The sequence below is a fragment of the Antechinus flavipes genome, chromosome 1 (assembly GCF_016432865.1).
Source record: "Antechinus flavipes isolate AdamAnt ecotype Samford, QLD, Australia chromosome 1, AdamAnt_v2, whole genome shotgun sequence".
Taxonomy (NCBI): Eukaryota; Metazoa; Chordata; class Mammalia; order Dasyuromorphia; family Dasyuridae; genus Antechinus; species Antechinus flavipes.
The window spans coordinates 535,777,063-535,800,805 of record NC_067398.1 but is presented as its reverse complement, the minus strand read 5'-3'; the positions used below and the strand labels follow the sequence as shown (position 1 = coordinate 535,800,805).

The 23,743-nt window shown below is 37.1% G+C and overlaps 1 protein-coding gene and 1 pseudogene across 1 annotated transcript in view; one reads left to right on the top strand and one right to left on the bottom strand.

Moving 5' to 3' along the window:
* Positions 1-10,895, top strand: part of LOC127547181 (uncharacterized) — a 33,674-nt pseudogene extending 22,779 nt beyond the window's left edge.
* Positions 10,896-11,120: 225 nt separating this feature from the next.
* Positions 11,121-23,743, bottom strand: part of HSBP1L1 (heat shock factor binding protein 1 like 1) — a 66,071-nt gene continuing 53,448 nt past the window's right edge. Inside the window, exon 5 of the mRNA XM_051970574.1 lies at positions 11,121-11,374. Coding sequence (XP_051826534.1) covers position 11,374 — 1 coding nt within the window. The 3' untranslated portion in view covers positions 11,121-11,373. The remainder of the gene's footprint in view (positions 11,375-23,743) is intronic.

The following is a 23,743-nucleotide window of genomic DNA, read 5'->3' as shown; positions in this document are numbered from 1 at the left end:
TGATGGGTTATTTTATCCAATAGGGAGATTTCAAGAAGTAATGGTAATTAATAGTGATCAGGGAGGTTCTGTACAATTTGGTTGCTTTAAGGGAGAGACGCAGACTCAGGTAAACTGTTTCACTGTTTAAATAAAGATGATTGTATTGCTGTATACTATCCATGGGAATTAACGATGTGTAGTCTGTGTTTTTTCTCTCCTTTGACCTCTTGTGTGCTGGGGACTACATTTGGTACATCCCAATTGGCTGAAAATCATTAGAAGTGAGTCTATGATGGCAAGAATTCCTTAATACAATCAAAACTACATCTCTGACATTAAGGTATTTAAAGCTCTGACTTAGCATCATCAAACTCTTTGAAAACCCCAGGCAGAACTACCCAAGGGATCTGGGCAAATTTTTTCAAGGTTCTCATCTATATAAACCATTTGATTTTTTTTTTTTAATGAGCTACAAAAATTCATGGGCCAATAGTAGGTTTGTTGATTTGTTGATGAAGATGTAATAATTATTAGTTTATAACATTAACTTTTTTCTTAAGAAGTATTATGATTTGAAACATTGAAGATAGTTTGAAGATGAAGATCTAAAAGAACAATCTAAATCTGAATTACTGTCATTCAGCCACTCACATTACAATTGCATGTTTAGTCTACCCCCTTCTCACCACTTGCCAGGATTGCTGCAATAGCTACCTAAAGACTAGAGCTTGGAATTCTCTCCCTCCTTACCTCTACCTCTTGAACCCTCAGTGTCCTTCAAGGCTCCAAAATGCTTTTCTAGCTTTATTTCATACTCTTCCTCTTATTACATACCAAAATGAACTATTCACATCATTCTGATTTTTTATTTTGTTCTACACCTCCATGCTTTTGCTTATATTTCATCATCACTATCACCTCATGACATGAATACATACTTTGCCACATCAGTCTCTGCCTATTAGAATCATTCCCTTCCTTCAAGATTGCTCTCAAATGTCATATATTTGAGGATAGTTTTCCCTGATCTTCAACTTGGAAGAAACATCCAGGTGGTCCTTAATCCTCTCATGACACTTTGAATCACCATAGGAACAAAGATGAGAACTAGGATGGCACTTTGAAATCCCTTCATTTTAGAAATAAACTGATGCTAAAAAGATTAAATGAGTCACATCAGGTCACTCTGTAAGTATGAGGACCAGAATCTAATTCCTAGTTCTCTGACTTCAAAGCCAATACTTTTTTTCACTACACCATTATACTCACTTTTACATTTATTACATTTTGCTTTATATTTATCATCATATCTTATGTCTAATAGATTATGGAGTCCTTGAGGGAATTGTTTCTTATTTTTTATCTCCTTATTCTATGTACAATCCTGGCAAGTATCAGTCTAGCAAAGTACAAAATAATTCATTACCAATAGGTTAGCTACTTGGTAGCAAATTATTTTACCTGAGCCATCATTAGTTGTCTTGACTTTTGTCTTCCCACTGGACTTTAATGATTCTAGCGGAGAGAATAAGGCCAACAACTTTTGCAAATTCTGCCTCACTTAAATCCAATTCATACACAAATCAAGACCCTGGTAATGCCATTGGTCCTCTTCAAGAACAAAGGTTAAACAATTTGGCCATGGCAATTCATGAAACAGAAAAAAACCAGAAAGATTCAATAGTTCTCATAAATATATGGATCTCTTTTCTTTTTGCAGTGAGAAAAGCAGAGTAGAGAAAAAGAGAATAAATGAGGATAAGAATCATTTTTATATATACTCATATATGCTAAACACGTATTATATATAAATTGTATATATAGTACATAGTATTATATATAGTACGTATTATATATAGCACATAGTATATATAATATATAGTATATAGAATCATTTTTATATATACTCTTATATATGCTAAATACATAGTATATATAAATTGTATATATATATATATATATAGTATATAGTAGATATATAGTATTGTTTAGGTACAATATATTAAGAGGCCACAAGGTGGCAGTGTAATTCTGTGTGTTAATTTGGTGTGGGTGTGAATGTGGGTTTGGGTGTGAGCTAAGTATGTGTACCCAAGTGTGTTCATTTTTCCTTAATAAATATTTGTTTAATTGAATTGAATATAACTTTTAGAACATGACTGTCAATATATCTGTCTCCTTTGTATTCTAAAGCTCAGTTTGTTAGTCTGGGTACTGTCATCATCAATGTGGTTTAAAAAAAAAAAACTTTCAGAATGTCACAGAATGAAATAAATTTAGTAATAGTTTATTTTCATGCATAATTAGCCCAGCCATGATACTGGAAGGCTGCTTCCATACTGATATATGTTCCTCCAAAAGAGGAATTGCAAATTGTTAACTACATAAAAAAATGTTCTATTATCACTAATAAGAAAAATACAAATTATACCAATTCATAAGTTTCAACTCAGACTAGCAAATTGACAAAATGTGAGATAGGGGTTTTATAAAATCAGTCATACTAATGGAAATGTGAATTGTTCCAAATATTCTAGAAAGTACTTTGAAATTATGCTTTAAAAAATGACAAGCCTGGAAAGACTTATGAACTGATTTCTGATTGAAGTGAACAAAATCAGGAGAACATTGTATACAGTAACAATAAGATTATGTGATGATCAACTATAATAAACATGGCTCTTCTCAGCAATGTGATGATCCAAGACAATTACAATATACTTGGGAGAGAATGCTATCTGCCTCTAGAGAGAGAACTATGGAGCAAAGCACAATACTTACACTTTTTTTTTGTGTTTGTTTGCTTTTGCTTTCTTGTGGTTTTTTTCCCCTTTTGGTCTGATTTTTCTTGCACAACATGACAAACATGGAATTAATGTTTAAAAGTATTATACATGTAAACCCATATCAGATTGCTTGCTGTCTTGGGGAAGATGGAGTTAAAGGAGAAAAAATTGGGCACATAAAATGCAGAAATAAATGTTGAAAACTATCTTTTTTATCTAATTGGGAAAATTAAATACTATTAAAATACAATTTAATCTTTAAAACAAAAGAAAAAGAAAATGAAAAAAAATCCATACCCTTTGATCCTGCTAAGCATAAAACAACAAAAAATCCCACAAAAATCCAATTATTAAAAAAAAAAAAACATAATAACAAGTAAAACACAAAGTTCAACATTCTATGGAAAATCTTCAACCAGATGCTGCCTTCTACCCCTTCCTCCTTTATCTGAGAGATTGAGACCCAGTGCTAGGAAAAACATCTCCTGATCAAGTTGAAGTGGATCTTCCATCCATTTTCTTTATCTCCCTCAGAAGGCAGTTCCAGTCTGTTGCACACACTGTCTCTTACATAGTTCTTCCAAACTTTTCTGCCAAGGCCTATACTGAATAAATCTAAATCTAACGAAGCCTTAAAAATTGGTCACATTGATTACTAAGACATAACTATTAATCTTCATATTTGCCGCTTTGATTATATGGAGCTATGTTTCCATTGAATCACCAACTGTAAACCAAAATTATATGAGCAGACATCATCAGACTTCACTGGAATTAAATTAGTAATAGGTAATGGAAAGCAACAATTGTATGTTCAATATTTTATACAAGGCCAGCCATGTAGAGTTTGATTATTACTGGTGCTGAATGATTGTTTCAAATGGCCCAGAAAAAGGTGACTTAACATGAATAGACTCCCATGACTCAGGTATGCTTTCACACAAAATCTTTTTTTTATTAAAGTTTTTTATTTTCAAAATATATGCATAGATACTTTTCAACATTCACCCTTGCAAAACTTGTGTTCCAAATTTTTTTCTCTTTCCCTTCCTCCTGCTTAGACAGACATAATCCAATATATGTTAAATGTGCAATCCTTCTACATATATTTCCACAATTATCATGCTGTACAAGAAAAATCAAATCAAAAAGGGAAAAAATGAGAAAGAAAACAAAAACTAAGGAAACAATAACAACCAAAAGTGAAAATACTATGTTCTGATTCATACTCAGTCTCCACAGTCTTCCCTCTAGGTGCAGATGGTTCTCTCCAACACAAGACCATTGGAACTGGCCTAAATCACTTCGCTGTTGAAAAGAAACATATCCATCAGAATTGATCATTCTATAATCTTGTTGTTACTGTGTACAGTGTTCTCTTGGTTCTACTTACTTCATTTAGCATCAGTTCTTGTAAGTCTCTCCAGGACTCTCTGATATCATCCTGCTGATCATTTCTTATAGAACAATAATATTCCATAACATTCATATACCTTAATTTATTCAGCCATTCTCCCATTGATGGCATCCACTCAGTTTCCAGTTTCTTACCACTATGAAAAGGGCCGCAAACATTTTTGCACATGTGGGTCCTTTTCCCTCCTTTAGGATCTCTTTGGGATAAATGCCCAGTAGAGACATGGCTGGGTCAAAGAATATGCACAGTTTGATAACCCTTTGGGCATAGTTCCATATTGCTCTCCATCAACAATGTATTAACAATGTATTAGTTTTGCTTGCATTTTGTTTTCTTTCCCAGTTTTTTTTTCCTTATTGATTCAATTTTTCTTGTACAGCAAGATAACTGTATAAATATGTATACATATATTGGATTTAATATATATTTTAACACATTTAACATGTATTGGACTACCTGCCATCTAGGGGAGGGGTGGGAGGAAGGAGGGGATAATTTGGAACAGAAGATTTTGCAAGAGTTAATATTGAAAAATTACCCATGCTTTTATTTTGTAAATAAAAAGTTTTAATTAAAAAAAAGAAAAAGAAAACAATGTATTAGTGTCCTAGTTTTCCCACATCCCCTTCAGCATTCATCATCATCTTTTCCTGTCATCTTAGCCAATCTGAGAAGTATATAGTAGTACCTCAGAGTTGTCTAATTTGCATTTACCTGATCAATAATAATTTAGAGCATTTCTCATAAAAATGAAAATTGTCTATCATTTAACAATTTATCAATTGGAGAATGGCTTTCTTATAAATTTGAGTCAGTTCTCTATATGTTTTAGAAATGAGGTCTTTTTTCAGAACCCTTGGATGTAAAATTTTTCCCCCAGTTTACTGCTTCCCTTCTAATCTTAACTGCTTTGGTTTTTGTTTGTACAAAAACTTTTAAATTTAATATAATCAAAATTATCCATTTTGTATTCCATAATGTACTCTAGTTCTTCTTTGATCATAAATTCCTTCCTTCTTCACGGATCTGAGAAATAGACTATCCTTTGTTCTTCTACATCTGCTTATAGTATCACTCTTTATGTCTAAATCATGAACCCATTTCAACCTTATCTTGATTAGAGTGTGATATTAAGTGTGATTCAATGACTCCTTTCTGCGATATTAATTTGTTGGAAGCCGAAGGCCCTCGCCCAGGTGTCTTTCTCATGACCCCAGCCCAGGTGCCTTTTCCCCACCCCTTGCTGCAACAGAATTGCAGGTGGTTAAGCAATCCTGAGAACTGCAACCGGGCAAAACGGTCTTGAGAATCAATCTTGAGTTGTCACCACACTATGTTCCTGCTCACTGGACCAGCTATAGCCCATGTTCTTTCCCAGACCACCCTACTTCTATTTCCCATGCTTTTTCCTATATAAGTTGTACCCTGAGAGCAATAAACTGAGACCTTGGCAACAATCAGCTTCGTCTCCCTCCTCTTTCTCGCCCGTTTCTCCTCAGGCTGGATCCTCCTCGAAACCCCTACGAGTAACTAGGTCTCGCCGGTCGAGACAGATGGCACCCAAAGGTGGGGCTCGAGGCACGGACCCTTGCCAAACGGACCCCAGAGAAGTCGTCCGGACCCCTGCTGTTTAAAGTTTCGGCCGCTGAGAGGGACTCAGTAGAGAGTTTGATAAATTGCTGACACTCCCTAACGGTGGGAGTTTGGCTGGCTCTCTGCGGAGCCCCTTTCCAGGCCCCCGAGTTGAGGACTTATTTCGCTGCTCAGGAAGGCCCCAGTCCTTGGTAAGAGATTTCGTCTGTCTCATAAGAAATGGGCCACAAGTTGTGTAATGAACAGGCTTTTATAAAGGATTTCAAAGCCTCCCTCAGGGAAAGAGGAGTTAGGGTTAAAAAGAAAGATTTAGTTAAATTATTTTTGTTTGTTGATTTAAATTCTTTTTGTTTGTTGATTTAGTTAAATTCTTTTTGTTTGTTGACGAAGTCTGCCCTTGGTTTCTTGTGAATGGGCCAGACATCCATCCCGAAAAATGGCAAAAGATTGGGAAAGATTTAAATGTCCAGCTCTCCACAGAGCTGTCTTCCTTATAAAGTTCTCTCAAACAAACCGTCCTCCCAATTTCAGGCCCAGCGGCTGCCCCTCCCTCGCTGCCACATAAAAAGGTCCCTATTAGCAGATCAAAGAACCTGAAATTGGCCTTTCCTGTAATGACTTGCTCTAGCAAGCTCACTGCCCCTCCCACTGATAATGCCCCCTCATCCTCTGCTGAGGGGCCAGATGCAGGCGCAGACACTCAGGTTCAGTCAGATAGCGGGGAGGAGGATGACAAAGATGAAAATGAAAATGAGGAAAATGATCAGGCTGCACAAGACACCCCTCCAAGAGAGTTCCGTAAGCTTAATTTTAAAACCTTAAAAGACTTAAATGCCACAGTCAAAGCCTACAGATCTAATGCCCCCTTTACCCTTTCAGCCCTTGAGGCCATGTCTCACTGCGGCTACCTGCTCCACTCAGAATGGGTTCGTGTAGTTCAAGCAGTCTTGTCAAGGGGCCAGTTTCTGACTTGGAAGGCAGACCTTTTTGATCGCTGCCAGTCCACAGCCGCTGCTAACTTAAACTCTCCTCAGCTATTCTTAGGGTTTGAGCTACTTCCCAACAAAATCCTTTCCCAGAAACTCCAATTGCGAACAAACTGTTTGCATACTCTTAATGATTTTCAGAAACTTCTCGGTGATATCAATTGGCTCAGACCTTACCTAAAACTCACAACGGGGGAATTAAAACCTCTCTTTGACATCTTAAGAGGGGACCCCGATCCCTCCTCCCCACGCTCATTCACGCCTGAGGCACGAAAAGCCCTGACTCGGTAGAACATGCCATCTGCGAACAACACATAGGATATTATGCCCCTAATCAACCCTTCTGGCTTCTCATATTCCCTACTCCCTTTGCCCCCACAGGCTTGCTCTGGCAACAAAAACCATTGTTTGGGGTCCATTTACCCGCATCTCCCTCTAAAATCCTACCCACATACCCTCACTTGGTTGCTACCCTCCTCCGCCTCGGTAGGGGGGCCGCTTTGAAACTCTTTGGCAGGGATCCTGATCACATTGTTTCCCCCTACACAACCTCCCAAGTGGATCAAGCTACCCAACTCATAGCCGCCGCCCTCTCAGTCACCCCGCTTGCTGCCGCACAGCAGGCCCATGCCTTACATCACCTTAATGCCCACACTCTTAGGCTGAAATATTCTATCACTCGCGAACAAGCGCGCCAGATCGTGTGGCAGTGCAAGGGCTGTCTAACCCTCTTGCCCAAGCCTCATTTGGGAATAAACCCCCGTGGCTTAGTCCCTGGTGACCTATGGCAAATGGATGTCACCCACCACCCACCTTTTGGTAAACTAAAATACATTCATGTTTCTATAGACAACTTTAGTGGCTTCATTTTTGCTTCTCTGCAGACAGGAGAAGCTTCCAAACATGTGATCTGTCATGTTCTTGCCTCTTTAGCTGTTGCCCCCAAACCTAAAATTCTTAAAACCGACAACAGCCCAGGCTATACTAGTTCCACCTTTAAACAATTCTGTGCCCAGATGGAAATTAAACACATTACTGGCATATCTTATAACCCCCAGGGTCAAGGAATTGTTGAAAGAGCTCATCAAACTTTAAAAAATATGATCTCAAAATTACAATCAGGGGAAGAAATGTTATATCCTAAAGCGGGTAATTTTAAAACTCTTTTAAATCATGCAATGTTTGTGTTGAATTTTCTTACTTATGATATTGACGGCAAATCTGCCGCTGACCGCCTTTGGCATTCATCCACAGCCAATACTTATGCACAGGCCATGTGGAGAGACCCTTTATCCAACAGGTGGCAGGGTCCTGACCCAGTCCTCATCTGGGGCAAAGGACATGCCTGCATTTATGATTCACAAGCACAAAATGCCAGATGGCTCCCAGAGCGTCTAATCAAACTTCACAACCCACTCAGGAAACCCCCTGAGAAGGCTTTTTCATTGTGCTTATTTTCAGGAACCCACAAGATGAGCACACTCACCTTTGGAATTCTCCTCTGCTGGAGCACTGTCTGGAATCCCTCCGATGCAAGCCAATCCTATCAGGCTTTCAACTACACCTGGATGGTAATGAATATGTGGGGCGACACCATCTGGAGCACATCACGAATCACAGCCTCAGACTGGTGGCCCACCCTATACCCAGATCTCTGTAAATTAGCTTTGGGGGCCCCACCAAATTGGGACCTGGTAGACTATCTTAATCAACAAAAAGCTCCCTCAGACACTCACAGTCCATATATGGAAGGGGCCGGTGGTTGTAGCACGCAGGACAGAAGGACTGAACTGCGCACAGTCCCCTTTTATGTTTGTCCCAGCACTCATAGAAGCCGTTCCTTGACCCATGAATGTGGAGGCCCCGATGACTATTATTGCCATAGCTGGGGCGGTGAGACCACAGGTGATACTTACTGGAATCCCTCCTCCCCCTGGGACTATATTACAGTTACTGCCAACTATACCCACCACTCTTACCACGTCTTTAGCTGGGTCGAAATACCCGAGTGCTCCGGGTGGTGTCACCCTTTAAAAATTCAATTTACCAACCCAGGCAAAAAGTACACTTCCTGGACCCAAGTTGCTACATGGGGCCTCAGACTCTACAAGAGTTACTATGATGATGGGTTAATATTTACTATAAAACTCCTTAAAGGTAGCCCTGGCCAGTATAAAACAGTGGCCATTGGCCCTAATCCTGAACTCCACCCAGGTCCTGGTCAGGGACAGGCTCATAAGCCCGCCCTACCGCCTATTCCCCCTACTCCCTCCTATGGTAGAATGTTTCGCCCAACCCTCCCTAAGGACCCCCCTTCTTCTGCCGAGCTCATTCTTTCCTTGATTAATACTTCTGTCCAAGCTGTCTGCAAGTTCAACAATACCCTCCTGAAAGATTGCTGGGTTTGTTATTCTTCCTCCCCCCCTTTTATGAAGGCATTGCCCATTTTGGAAACCCTGTGTTTAACAATGACCCTTCCTCCTTACTTTGGGGAAGTGATAATAAGTAGGGCCTCACCCTTTGTAAAATTACTGGCCTAGGACCCAACATGCTGCCTCCTTTACAGCTAAGGGAGGTATGTGACCAAACCATTACAATTACTCCAGCCTTCACATACGTGGCTGCCCCTAATGATTCATACCTCGCTTGCTCCTCCGGCCTGACCACATTTATTGTTACAACCCACTTTGTCAACAAAAAGGATTACTGTGTGGTGGTCTCCCTCTTCCCCCACCTTACAATCCATGATCCAGATGACTTTTTAAGATTTTGGGATCGGGGAACTGACCCACGGATAAGGAAGAAAAGAGAGCCCTTGACGGCTGTCACCTTGGCCATCTTTATAGGACTAGGATCTGTGGGTGCCGGAACAGGGATTGCCTCTCTGATTACATCCAACAACCAGTATGTCCAGTTAAGTGCGGCCATTGACAAAGATCTCCAAGAGCTACAGTCTGGCCTTGAGTATCTCAAGGACTCTGTTGCCTCTCTGGCTGAAGTAGTCTTGCAGAACAGAAGAGGCCTAGACCTACTATTTTTACAACAGGGAGGAATTTGTGCTGCCCTAAAAGAAGAATGCTGTTTTTATACTAAGCTTGGCCTTGTAGAAAATAGTATACAAAAAATCAAAGAAAGCCTAGAAAAAAGAAAAAACAAGAGGGAACAACAAGAATCTTGGTATCAGAAGTGGTTTTCTACATCCCCCTGGCTTTCCACCCTCCTCCCTAGTCTTCTAGGACCCCTCATAGGCATAGTGCTATTGCTTTCTTTTGGTCCATGGGCTTTTAACAAACTAACCAGCTTCGTTAAGTCACAGGTCAACTCGGCCCTGCGAAAACCTATTGCAATCCATTACATCGACACTCGTGAGGGTCTCCCATCCCCCACCATTGCCCCTGAGGGCCTCCGGTTTTCTACCTTGGCCATCGAAATCGAGTCTCCGTGGTATTTAAGGGTGTGGAGGCGCCTCCAGGAGACACAATCTCATCCATAATTTTCAGGCTATTGCTGTGGAAGAGCCAATGAAGGGAATATTGTGGCCCCATGATCCAGGAACATCATACCTTATGGCTGCAGGGACACCCAATGATGGGATTATTGTGGGTCCGTTCTCCAGATGCACACCCCGGCAGGTTTTTGCTGGGGTGCTGGGATGGATGCTGCCCACATAGCCTAAGACAGGGGCCCTGCCTTTTCCTGGCCCTGAGGGCCTGGTTATTTAGGTACTGGATATGGATACAGGCCACATAGCCTAAGACAGGCCTTCCACCAGCCCTTGATAAAAGTTTTTCTTCTCTTTCTTTCTTTTCTCCTTTTGCCTTTGAAAGAAAAAAGGGGGACATGTTGGAAGCCAAAGGCCCTCGCCCAGGTGTCTTTCTCATGACCCCAGCCCAGGTGCCTTTTCCCCACCCCTTGCTGCAACAGAATCGCAGGTGGTTAAACAATCCTGAGAACTGCAACCGGACAAAACGGTCTTGAGAATCAATCTTGAGTTGTCACCACACTATGTTCTGCTCATTGGACCAGCTATAATAGCCCATGTTCTTTCCCAGACCACCCTACTTCTCTTTCCCATGCTTTTTCCTATATAAGTTGTACCCTGAGAGCAATAAACTGAGACCTTGGCAACAATCAGCTTCGTCTCCCTCCTTTTTCTCTCCCGTTTTTCCTCAGGCTGGATCCTCCTCGAAACCCCTATGAGTAACTAGGTCTCGCCGATCGAGACATTAATTTTCAATTTTCTCAGCAATTTTTGACAAAATCTTTTGAAAACAGTCCTCTTTGGTAAGTTAACCTTACAAAGAAAAAGATGTGAAATGTACATGTCCTACTCCTAATGTCAATTTAATCTTCAATTGCATTTCAGATATCTGAAATATTTGTGTGGTATCTGGGAACAAGTTCTCATGGTCTTATTCTAGAGTAGATCTCAGTTCAGAGCAACTTTGAAAGTATTTCTGCAGAGATGTGCCATTTGGCTGATGCAAGGTTCCTAGATGTCCCTGCTATATCCTTTTTGCAAATCTGAAACTTCAAAGTATTTAAGTCCCAGGTACCTTTGACTATTTTTCACCCAAAGATTGTATCTTATATGATCACTGCTATCCATTCTAAAAACAAAACAAAGCAAAGAAAAAGCATTAGAATCTGACTTTAAAGACGAGCTTTGATCAGTATTTATTTCAAAATTAAAACTCATAAAATGAAAAAACTAAGTCTTCAATAGGCTAGTAAAGCAATATATATTCCATGAAAGTCATTTATATTTGAGAGCCAATAGTAATTTTAAATTTTTTTACATTTATCTTCATCTAAATCTAATTCCAATTTATTCCCCCACCTCTTTAATATAATTATATTACTAATATCACATTATATTTGTATTAATATAATTATATTAACATAATGAAAGACTATTATAGTATTGATCTTGCGTAAACTAAATATCCTAGCAATTAAGATCTTAATTGATCTTAAGATATGTTATTAAGATTTAATTAATTAAATCCAATTAAGATATGTTATTCAGTGAAAATTCATCAATAGGGCTTATTACAATGAAAAAATAAGGTGATACCATACACTTGTGTTAGTGTAAGTCCCAGTTCCCTATCAATGGAATTTGCTATATGATTTTAAGCTCTTTTATGTTAGAGAAGGATTTATCCACTTATTTCACAGAGGAATTTACTTGGCAATAATCAGGGAGATCAGCCAGATCTCAAATAAGGTTTTAGAAAAGGATAATCCTTTGTCTCCCCAATATTAACAACTTATTATTTCATAATACTTCCTCTCAGCTTAAATGCATATAGAAACTCATAAGTACTTTTTCTTTGCCTGTGAATGATCTTGGTTCCTAACTATCTCTTTCTTTTACAAATTTTGCCGTATCTTCCACTATCATTTGCTATTGAATTATTGCATCTAATCAGTCATTTGGAACTTTTTGGTTTTCTCTCATATCAAAGAGGAGTTAATTTTCTAATGATTTTAAATTAACAGAAATCCCTCTCACACTAATTTTTTGATTCAATTAAATCAAATACAGTTGTTAAATCCCTAAAATTACCAATTTAAAACCTCAACCTTCATAAAGACCATTAACTGCCAGGATCTTAAATTTCAGGGCTCACTATTATCAATTAGAAAAGTGATAGTAAAACTACAACATTTGGGATACATTTGTGAACATCACATTGGTTTAATTAAGTGTAAATTAAACAACAGTACTTTTTGACAACATAGTTATACATTTCTTTGACATTTAAAGAGACTGATATAGCTTTGATGCGGCCTTCCATGATTTTACCAAATTATTATCTTTTATGGGCTATAATTTATTTATATGGTTAACAATGATTTATATTATATCAACAATTATTTATAGCATGATAATTTCTAAATTTCAATTATTTGCTCTTATTAAACACAATTTTGATTAATTAGAACTAATAAATATTGATTAGAGATAACAGGAATTACACTATTTTTTAAAAGTATCTGATAAAGACTAATTTTCTGAACGGTTCTAAGTATAACTTTTTCTCTTTTTCCTTTCAAGTCACTCAAAAAGTCTATTTCTTCTATTTTCTTAACCTAATATCATAGTCTTTGCAGAAAACATTAAAGTTTACTTTCTTTTCAGTTGCTTCCTTATTTTAATACCTGATTTTCTTTCTCTAGGAGCACTTGGGATTCACCTTCAATCTGGAAATCCAAATGTAGGGGACAATACCAGGATTTGCTTGGTGTCTTCAGGTTGACTGATTAAAAGCACTAAGCAACAGAAGGGTAAATAAATTCCTACATACTTTTTATTCTTATGAAAGAAAATTGAAAGTAGTCTAAAATTTTCCTGTTCTGCCTTTTAATTTAAAAAATTCCACAGTGTTACCCAAAAACTTCAGAATCAAAAACTGACAAACTAAAATTACTTTGGATTTATTCTGCTAATCAAAAAATGGAACTGACTGATCTTATAAGTGAAAGATAGTTTTCAACACTTACCTTTGCAAAATCTTATGTTCCAACTTTTTTTTCCCTTTCTTCCCTCTCCCCCTCCCCCCCCCCAGCCCTAGACAGCAAGTAATCCAATATAGGTTAAACATGTGCAATTCTTTTATACATATCTCCACATTTATCATGCTGCAGAAGAAAAATCAGATCAAAAAGGAAAAAAATTGAGAAAAACAACAAAACAGGCAAACAACAATAACAGTGAAAATACTATGTTGTACAATACTATATGATGATCAATTCTGATAGACGTGGCCATCTTCAACAAGATGAACCAAATCAGTTCCAATAGAGCAGTAATGAACTGAACCATCTACACCCAGCGAAAAAACACTGGGAGATGACTATGAACCACTACATAGAATTCCCAATCTCTCTATTTTTGTCCGCCTTTGAAGTGCCCAGGTGAGAGAAAACAGGGCAGCCAAAATAATGAAGTTTTAAAAGCGTTTATTGCTAGCTAATGACTGAACCCCAACACCAATACTGGAGGGGTCAGTAATGAGTGGTCTCAGGGCCATAGAAAGAAGAAGAGACATCAAAATGTTTCTTGATACATTTGTCATAATAAAGGAATTTCTATTCTAAACAGGAGGCAAAATGTTATCACTCTAAGGGGGTCATTCTCAGGCAGCAGCAAGCAGCATTTCTTTAAGCTTATCAGGTTGTCAAGGTCTCAAGACTCTCAGGACAATACATCTAGGTTGTTAAAAATACCATCTGCATTAGGGAGTGAAGATCTAGTAATAAATTTCTAACTACAAAGATTTAGGATTATGCTTCTCACGGTCCCATTTTGGGGTGCTTTTCCACTTCACCATCATTTTTGATTTCCTTCACAGGTTAATTGTACATCATGTCAAAATCTAATTCTTTTTGTACAGCAAAATAACTGTATGGACATGTATACATATATTGTATTTACCATATACTTTAACATATATTAACGTGTATTGGTCAACCTGCCATCTGGGGGAGGGGGGAGGGGAAGGAGGGGAAAAATTGGAACAAAAGGTTTTGCAATTGTCAATGCTAAAAAATTACCCATGCATATATCTTATAAATAAAAAGCTATAATTAAAAAAATTTTTTAAAAAGAAAGAAAATACTATGTTATGATACACATTCAGCCCCTACAGTCCTCTTTCTGGATGCAGATGGCTTTTTCCATCACAAATCTATTGGAATTGGCCTGAATTACCTCATTGTTGAAAAGATCCATGTCCATCAGAGTTGAGATGGATTACATAATCTTGTTTGTTGCTGTGTACAGTGTTCTCTTGGTTCTACTCACTTTATTTAGCATCAGTTCATATAAAGTCTCTCCAGTCTTTTCTGATTATTTCTTGTAGAATAATAAAATTCTAAAATATTAATATAACATAACTTATTCAGCCATTCCCCAATTAATGAGCAGTTCCTTGCCACCATAAAAAGTGCTGCTCTGTTTGTCATTTCTTATAGCACAATAATATTCCATCATATACCACAACTCATTTAGCCCTATTCTATAATTGATGGACATCCCTTTGATTTCTAATTCCTAGCTACCACAAGAAGAGCTATTATATTTTTGTACAAATAATTACTTCCCCTCCCCCCTCTTTTGAATGTCTTTGGGACATAGACCTGATGTTACTATTGCTAGACCAAAGGATATGCACAGTTTTATAGATATTTAAACAAAGTTCCAAATTGTTCTCCAGAATGGCTGGATCAGTTCACAACTCTACCAGCAGTGCATTAGCATGCCAGTTTTCCCACATCCCCTTTTAACATGCAACATTTTCCTTTTTTGGACATGATCTATTCTTGATGAAGTCATACTGGGACTCTGCAACCACCATTTCCCTTGTCTTGACAACCACCTCTTCAATTCTAGAATCATATAAAGAATTCAAATAAAACTCATTGACCTATGACTTGCAAATCATTTCTTTTCTCTTTTTTGGAAAGTGATATGCTTGAATTTCTCTCATTTTTCTTTTCTTTCTTTTTTTTTTTTTTGAAATACAAAGTGACAACTTTCCCATTTACCATGATCTTTCAAATAATCCTAGTAATCACCCCTTCCAGTTCTTTTAAGACCTAAGAGTTCATCCTGATCAGGTACATTTCCAGTGCAAAGGTCATTAATTTTGATGAACACAGCAAAATAATTCTTGACTAGTTTTGTCTTATAAGGTCCAAGCTAGCTCCCTGGAGGCCTCGGGATCAGCCAGAGTCAGGTTAAGCAAAAGTCCTTGATCTTTTATCATGCATGCTGTTGAAGAAGACAGACAAACTGCCAGGAGTTTTGCCAAGGATCTCTCCTAAATTCTAGAGTCCAGAATCTCCACACTTTCCTCCTTTCTGTCCTGTGGCCAAGGTAAGTCTGGCTCATTTTCCCGGACTCTCTAACACACCAAACATTGAGTAAGCACTGAACAGTGACAAGGGCCAATCTTCCAAACATATGTTACTAGAGTTATTGTCTCACATTGAATAGATAATTAGCCTTAAGTGCTCGGCTGTCTGATTCAAGCACACCTTTTAAGAGTTTCGGCTCTTTACATCTTCTCTTTGTTGTTATTGTTCATATTTATTCAAAATACACTGTTCCATCCACCCCAAACAAAAGTACTTACCATTCTTTAATTCTTTTTTCTCCCAATATAGTATGAACAATAACTAAAAACAAAATAAAAATCCAAATCTTTTCTTTATCCTTACCTTTTAAAGTTCATCTCATTCTGAGCTTTAGCATTCCAATCATACAGGGTATCCTAAAAGTATTAATTTAGTTTTGTGTTATGGGCCAGAACTCTGAACTTGAAACAAAGGATTCTTACAAGGTATTAAGTCGGTGTAATTGATAGAGACAATAGTTATCTAATTTAGCATGGTTCAGTATGATTGATGTAATCCTACAAGGAGATGTTATGGGCCAGAACTTGAAACAAGGTACTAAGTGGAACTGAGGAGACAATGATTAAATCTAGTTTAGCATTTATTTAATCCTATAACAAATAATACTTTCCTACTGATGCAATGATTGATTTGACTCACTAGGGAGCATATGAGCTAGAAACCTTAGCCAGAGAGATTCAGAGACAATCAGAGAGAAGGCAAAGGACTGGTGGCAGGAGCTTAAACTCTTAGAACCAAGGGGAGAAATTCAATTAGATCTTCTATCTTCCAGGTGGCTGGCCTGGACTCCTACACATCCCCCACTAAGACCAAGGCCATTTCTTCTTAAATGTAAATTGGAAAGTTCCCCTTATAAATCTCTCCAGACAGAGTTTATTTTCCTTTTTTATTAGTTTTCCATTGTTTCTAAGCAACTCCCACCCCACATCCCTGGGGCTACTGTTTCAGTAGCATTTTAGTCCAGGGTATTCTACCTATCTTTTTGTGAATCCTTTGAATCAGCTTTCTCAAATATCTAGAGTACAAGTCAGACTATGATAGATTTCCTTTCCTTTATCACAAACTGTAGGAAAAAGTATAACTTTTCCCCAGAGATCTCATTATTTTTACCCTAGCAAACAATCCCTTCCTATTAGTGAGAATCAAATCCAAAATAGAATTTCCCCCTATTGTTATCTATGTAGATAAAATTATCACTGAGCAAAATCAAACAGTCTCTAATTGCTCTGCTTTTGGCAGAGAAAATTCTAACCAATGGAACTGTCTGACCATTTCATCCATATATATTCAGTAAACTATAGTGGTTCCTTTTCACCTCCAAGATCAAATACAAAATCCTCTCTTAAGGCATTCAAAGCTCTTCAAAACTTAGACCATTCTCCCTATCTTCTAGACTTCTTACTTTACACCCTGCACTTCCCATATTACTTTGATCCAATGATACCATTTCCTTGTTCTTCTATAAACAAAATATTCAAATTTTCAGTTGGGCATTTTCTATGGCTGTCCCTGTTCCCTGGAATGTTCTTCCTCCTCATCTCTACCTTTTGGCTTCTCTGGCTTTGTTCAAATTCCAACTAAAAATCCCACCTTCTACAGAAGGACTTCTTAAAATTTTTCCACTCATGATACCTTTTCACCTGAAAAATTTTATGCAACCCCATTTATATAGGTATACAAAATAGCTATACAAATCACATATTTATTGACATTTTAAAACAATTCTTTGGTATATGAATAATTTTAACATTTATTAAAGATGAAAGACTAATGAAATGGATATACTTGTTTATTTTTACATAAGTAATTAAATCTTGGCAAAATATTTGATATTGCAGGATATAGAACATCTTCAACATTTTTCAGATTTGATTAACATTTCGAATTTATAATCATCAATGCTGAGAACACACTTCACCTAAAAATATACTTAGGGCTATATGGAACTGAGTGAAGACTTCTCATGGGAATATATAGCTGTAAACTATATCTTAATTGTGACTTATAGGGCTTATAGCTTTACAAGTTGAAAGTGTTTGTCCGCTCCTGTTTCCCACCACCTCTTAATTAGCATTTAAGTACTTCTTTTAAAGGTGATGGTTTTGAATTCTCTGATCTGAGGATATCTCCTTGTATAGCAGTTCTTAAGGGGAAATTTAAATTAGGAGTTTATTATTATTGACTTTTATTCTTTTGTTTCTGGGATGGATTTTCAGGTTTAGGGTGTAACTTGGACTCCCCCAAACAATGGGAAAAAAAGGTCAAGGTTGGGAGACTTCTGTTCTATTTAATCTGGTGTTTTGCAGTTTATGCTTTGTACTCTTTTTTTACTGACAAATTCCTTATCAGATAGGAGATTCCCTTTTTCAAGAGATCATAATAAACCCCTCTTTGCTTCTTTTTTCTCTAAAGATACTGGCCCATACAGGGCCATTTCAGAAATTCTTGAAAATCTTGACCTAATCCCAAGCCAAAATTCATTTAATGATTAAATCTGTGTTACTTGATAACTTGGCAAGTTCTTGAACTTTTAGTGACAGTTGACTTTTTTTTTAATTAATTTCCATTGGGCATGGTTTATGCACTCAATTTAGTTTTTTAGAATGAAAATTTGAAGGGAAGAATTTCTGAAATTTTATCTTCAGGTACTTCACATGATCAATTATTATTCTAACAATTAAGTCTTTGGGAAAGTTATTTTCAATAATAAAATCTTCTGTAACTATAAACATTTCAAAAGAAGGATTTTCTACCCGAATCCCATATGTTAACTTTTTTTAGTAAAACTTTCAATTTTATCTTTTAATGTAAATAGGTTACAATTTTTTTTCCTGAAGCAGGATGTTTATATCATTCAATTTTTTAAAATATCCAACAAATATCACAGTTTTGTGATTATGTCATTATGAAAAAAAATTAACAAAATCAGATTTCTGTTTGGTCAAAATTATTACAACTTAATCTTTTAATTTCAATAATCTGTTTAAAATTCTGGAGGCTTATCTTCCTCAAAAAGAATGTAAGCTCTTTGGTAGTAGGGATTGATTTTTGTAATCAGGGACAGTAGCCTGGGATTTGAAAATAATCTTTTTTTCTTTGCTTTCGCCCTCTTCTGTTACCTTCCCCAGTCTAGAATGTAAGCTCTTTTGGGGCAGGGACTGGCTATGTAATGAGGAGTGCAGATTCCTGCCATATAACTCCTGTAACATTCAATTAACGGGGAATTAGGGGAGGGATTTGTGCTTCAGGATAGGAAATAAAATGCTGCCTTTGGAGTTTCAAAGGCACATTTTTTTTTTTTAATTAAAGCTTTTTATTTTTCAAAACATATGCTTGGCTAATTTTTCAGCATTGATCCCTGCAAAATCTTGTGTTCCAAATTTTCCCCTCCTTTCCCCCACTTCCTCCCCTAGATAGCAAGTAATCCAATATATTTTAAACATGTTAAAACATATGTTAAATCCAATGTATGTATACGTATTTATATAGTTATCTTGCACACATTCTTACAAGAATATAAAATAAATTTTTCCTGCATTCAAAAAAATATACTTGTAGTAATAAGCTTTTGTAATCAGAGTCCATGTCTTTGCAAAGGTTTGAAAACAAATAACTGTTAAAGGAAAGGCTTTTAATGAAGATAATGACTTAATAGTATAGAGAAGCATAACATCTAACTCTAATGACTTTTTTTTTTTTTTGGCTAAATGTCTTCTGATGGATTATGCAGTGAATAAAAATGTTATATTCATTGGTACCAGCTTTACTTTTTGCTACAAATCCAACTTTCTTGCCCATCATTGCTCCAGCACCATTTGTACAGATTAGAATGATTTTTCTTTTCTTTTTTTTTTTTAATAGCTTATGTATACATATTTATGCAGTTATCTTGCTGCCCAAGGAAGGATTAGATCTAGAAAGGTAAAAAAAAACCTGAGAAGGAAAACAAAAATGCAAACAAACAATAACAGAAAGAGTGGAAATGCTATGTTATAGTCATAGTCATAGTTATTGACACTCATTTCCCATAGCTCTCTCTGGGTGTAGCTGATTTTCTTCATTACTGAACAACTGGAACTGGTTTGGATCATCTCATTGTTGAAGAGAGCCATGTCCATCAGAATTGATCATCATATAGTATTGTTGTTCAAGTATATAATCTCCTGGTTTTGCTCATTTCACTTACCATCAGTTCACATAAATCTCTCCAGGCCTCTCTGAAAACATCCTGCTGGTCATTTCTTACAGAACAATAATATTCCATAACATCGAATAACATTTTTCCACTGCAAATCTTCATTTGTGAAAAACTCATTGACGTTCTTGTGTGCCCTTGCAAAGGGCAACAAAACAAAAATTCCTCAAGTATGCTTACTTCATAAACATTTTACATAAAGTAACAACTGTGTTATGTTAGAAATATCAATTGTTGCATGTAAATAAATTGCAAACTTTGGGCTGTGCTTAAGTTTGATAATATGCATCTGGAATTGTCATTACTAATTTCAGAAATTCTTTTGGAAAGTGTCATTTGATAAAGAAATTTATAAATTTTATTCACATACTTTTTCCTATAAATTATTTTTGACATTTTAATAGCAGCAAATAACATAAGATCTCATGTAGGGCTTTTTTACTTTTTGCAGTTGAATAAGAAATCTCATAAAATGCAAGTAAATATTTTTCATTAGTAGTAACAAATTTCTCAGAATATTGTTTTTCTTTATTTGAAGACTTTAAAAGTTGTTCAAAATATTCCTTTAGTTTGTTGTAGTTTACTCCGTGCTTGGCATTAAGATGTTATTTTAGTTCGACTTGTTTCATGCTCTCCATAGCCAAAACTCTATTATAAATTAAGCAAAGGTTTTTTTCATACTATCATAATTATTTGAAGTAAATTCATATTGCACAAATTATTTGATATATTTCCTTTTTCTTATCAGTTTAGGTGCACTATAACCTGGTAATGAAGACTGCCATATTGTCATCAGTATTTTTACCTGTTCTATCTAAATTTAGCCACTTATCTGTAACCAAAAAATATTTTAAAATTTCTCAAATAAATACTAACTTTAGTTTATGAAATTACATTTGTGCTTAATTTTTAAAATTGACATTCACATTTACATATACATACAGCACTGATGATGGAGAAATATTAAAGGGCTTTTGTCTTTACTTGCTACATTTAAACACTTATGTATCTGTAAAAGAAGAAGATAACAATTTTTAAAATCAAACATTCTAACACAATACAATCCAAAGATATAATTTGATATGTGCTTCATAAGGAATGACTGTAGAAAAATATTAAAAGTATTTTCTGTAATTAAACTATCATGTTTTTGTAAGAGCAGTATGTACAATAAAAACACTGCAATTCATAACATACTGTAGTGTCAAATCTGGTCTGAGTCAATGGGCTTTTGGAATGGCATGATATGACTGCATGCACGGGTGCAAAATGTACAAATTATGTTCAAAGCCAAGGCTACAGTGAAGTCATCCAATGCAAAATGGGCAAGCACTCAGAAACATTTCAGGTTCATTATGAATTTGATTTTGAATTAATTATTGCTTGTTGTACATTCAGAAACCTTTTACTATTGCCTCCACACCATATGGAATCTCAATCCACAGTTTAAGCAGCTCTGTTTTACAGGAAGCTTTTTCTAATCTCTCTTAATTCTTTTATTATTTCCTACTTATCTTGAATATAGTTTGGGTATATTTGTATGTTATATCTCTCATCAGATTATGAGTTCCTCAAGGTCAAGAATTTTTTTTTTTTAAACTAGCACAGTGCTGGGCACAGAGTAAATGTTTTTTGACTGAATGTCTGTATAAGCGAAGTCCCCCATCACTATCCTTATCAATCCTCCATGCCAGTTTCATGGTTTGTTTCCCAAATTCTTTCTCTAATTCTTCTGTCTGTCCAAGTTGTCTGTAGTAAATAGCAAGTAACAAAATCATTTGTCTCTTCCTTCACTGATCTTTACCCAAATACTCTAAGCATTGTTTTCTCATCAGTAAAATGAGGTAAGACTTTCATTACTTACCTCACAGAGTTGTTGGGAAAGTACCTTGTAAATTTAAACACTAAGAAAATTTAAGTTGCTATTAAGGCAAGTTGTTATTGATTTGCCTTACAAATTCAAAGAAAGCCTTATTCTTACATTTTTGGTTTGATTTGGTTCTTAAATTTTTCAGATACTTTCAGAGAAAGATAGTTTTAGAACTAGAGGGAGTCTTAGATGCTTCTTAGTCCAATCCCCCCATTTTACAGATGAGAATACTGAGGCCCAGCAAGATTAACTACTATGTCCATGGTCAGAAAATTAATAAGTATCAGGGAACAGAATTTGAATCTTGACTCCTCATGTAGCACTTCATTTACTATGCTATGCTGTGTCTCCTTTTTTTCCCACTTCATTTGGAAGAAAATTTAATGACAAGGCCACACTGTAATCGATACTTTCTAAGGCTGTTGAGAAGATCAAAAGAGACTATGTATATAGTACTCTGGACATGCCAGCTATTGATTGGATAGACAGAAATAAAAATTGAGTTCTCCTTCCTCACCTCTATCTCCTGGCTTGCCTGTCACCTTTCAAGGTTCAAATGTCACCTCTATCCTTTCAGCTTTAAGTGCCTTCTCTCTGAGATATTTATTCGTTTTCTTTTTTGTACCAGGTAAAAGAAGCCATTCTTTGCCTCAATTGTTATCTAGCCTTAATCAATTTATGAATAGCCTAAGCCAAACTGAGACTCGTTAAAGACCTTAAATTAATTTCTGGTATTAATTCATGGTATCCCATGACATCCAAGGCCATTTCCAGTTCTCCTGCTCTATATCTTGCCACTGGATCCAGATGGCTTGGTAGGGGAGAGTGAAGCAGGTGACCTTGTACAGCCCGCCCTCCCTGAAATCCAATTCACTTGCGTGTCATGGAATCAGCTTCTTGAAATCTTGGCTCTCTTCCGAAACGAAGGAAGGACAGACAACTTCCATTTAAATTCCCAATATAGGTAGAGTTATTTGAATGCAGTCTTCCCCACAAGAATCTGAGCCTCCTTCGGCCAGGTTACATTTTTCCGCCTTTTCCATCCCTTCCCTCAGCACTGAGTCACAAAGTAGGCACTTCTTTACTGAAATGGGTTTTCACTGCTGTGGAAGCAGAGTGCGTTAATGAAATATAAGTACCTAGCGTGTTTATCCTTCATTTTATCCCACTTGCTAGTGTTCTAAAAACGAGTGGATAGATAGGAAGCCACTCTACGACACTAGCACAGATAATGTTGGTTACGGAAGAGTTCCATCGGCGAAGAGCTCCGCGAGCCAACAGCCTCAAAGTTCTGTTTGTGCCCGCGCGCGCTCTTTACAAAGACGCGCGTTCGCCAACTAGAACGGGAGCGTGCCCGCACATACGTTTTTGCGCACATACGCTGATGTCAGGGACGAGGACGACGTCGGGTCAGCGGTTCGTCTATCGGCGGTTCCCGGAGCTGGCTTTTCACTCTTTGCTGACGGGTTCGTGCGCGACCTCCCTTCGTGAGGTTTGGGCCCTCCGCGTGTTTCAGCCCCTCTTTCTATTGCTTCGCCATTTTCCTCTGACGCTCAGCTTCGATTACAACCCTTTAGACTGTAATTTGGGAGACAGGGTGGGTGAGGCTTTGGTTTGGGGATCGGAAAAGAGCGTGGAGTCTTGTCCGCTGCCGGCTCCCATAGGTCTCACGTGGACTCGGAATCTCGTCCTCGTTCGGGTCTGAGGCAGGAGAGAGGAAGCCTAAGAAAGGCACCCAGATGTGGCCGGACCTTTTGTCTCTAGTGCCTGGAATCCACTGGCACTGCTCTTAAACGAGCAGTTTTCAGAAAAACTATTAGTTGCCCTTCCCCCATTATGTAAATGAATAAACAAACCCCTGAGGTTCGTTTCGTACAGGCCTGAGTCGGTGACGCCACTGCTTAGACCATTAGTACCTCTTTTGAAGCAAAAATACAGAGGAGCTTAGTGACTTGTACGGGAGCACACAGGGATGGAAATCAGACT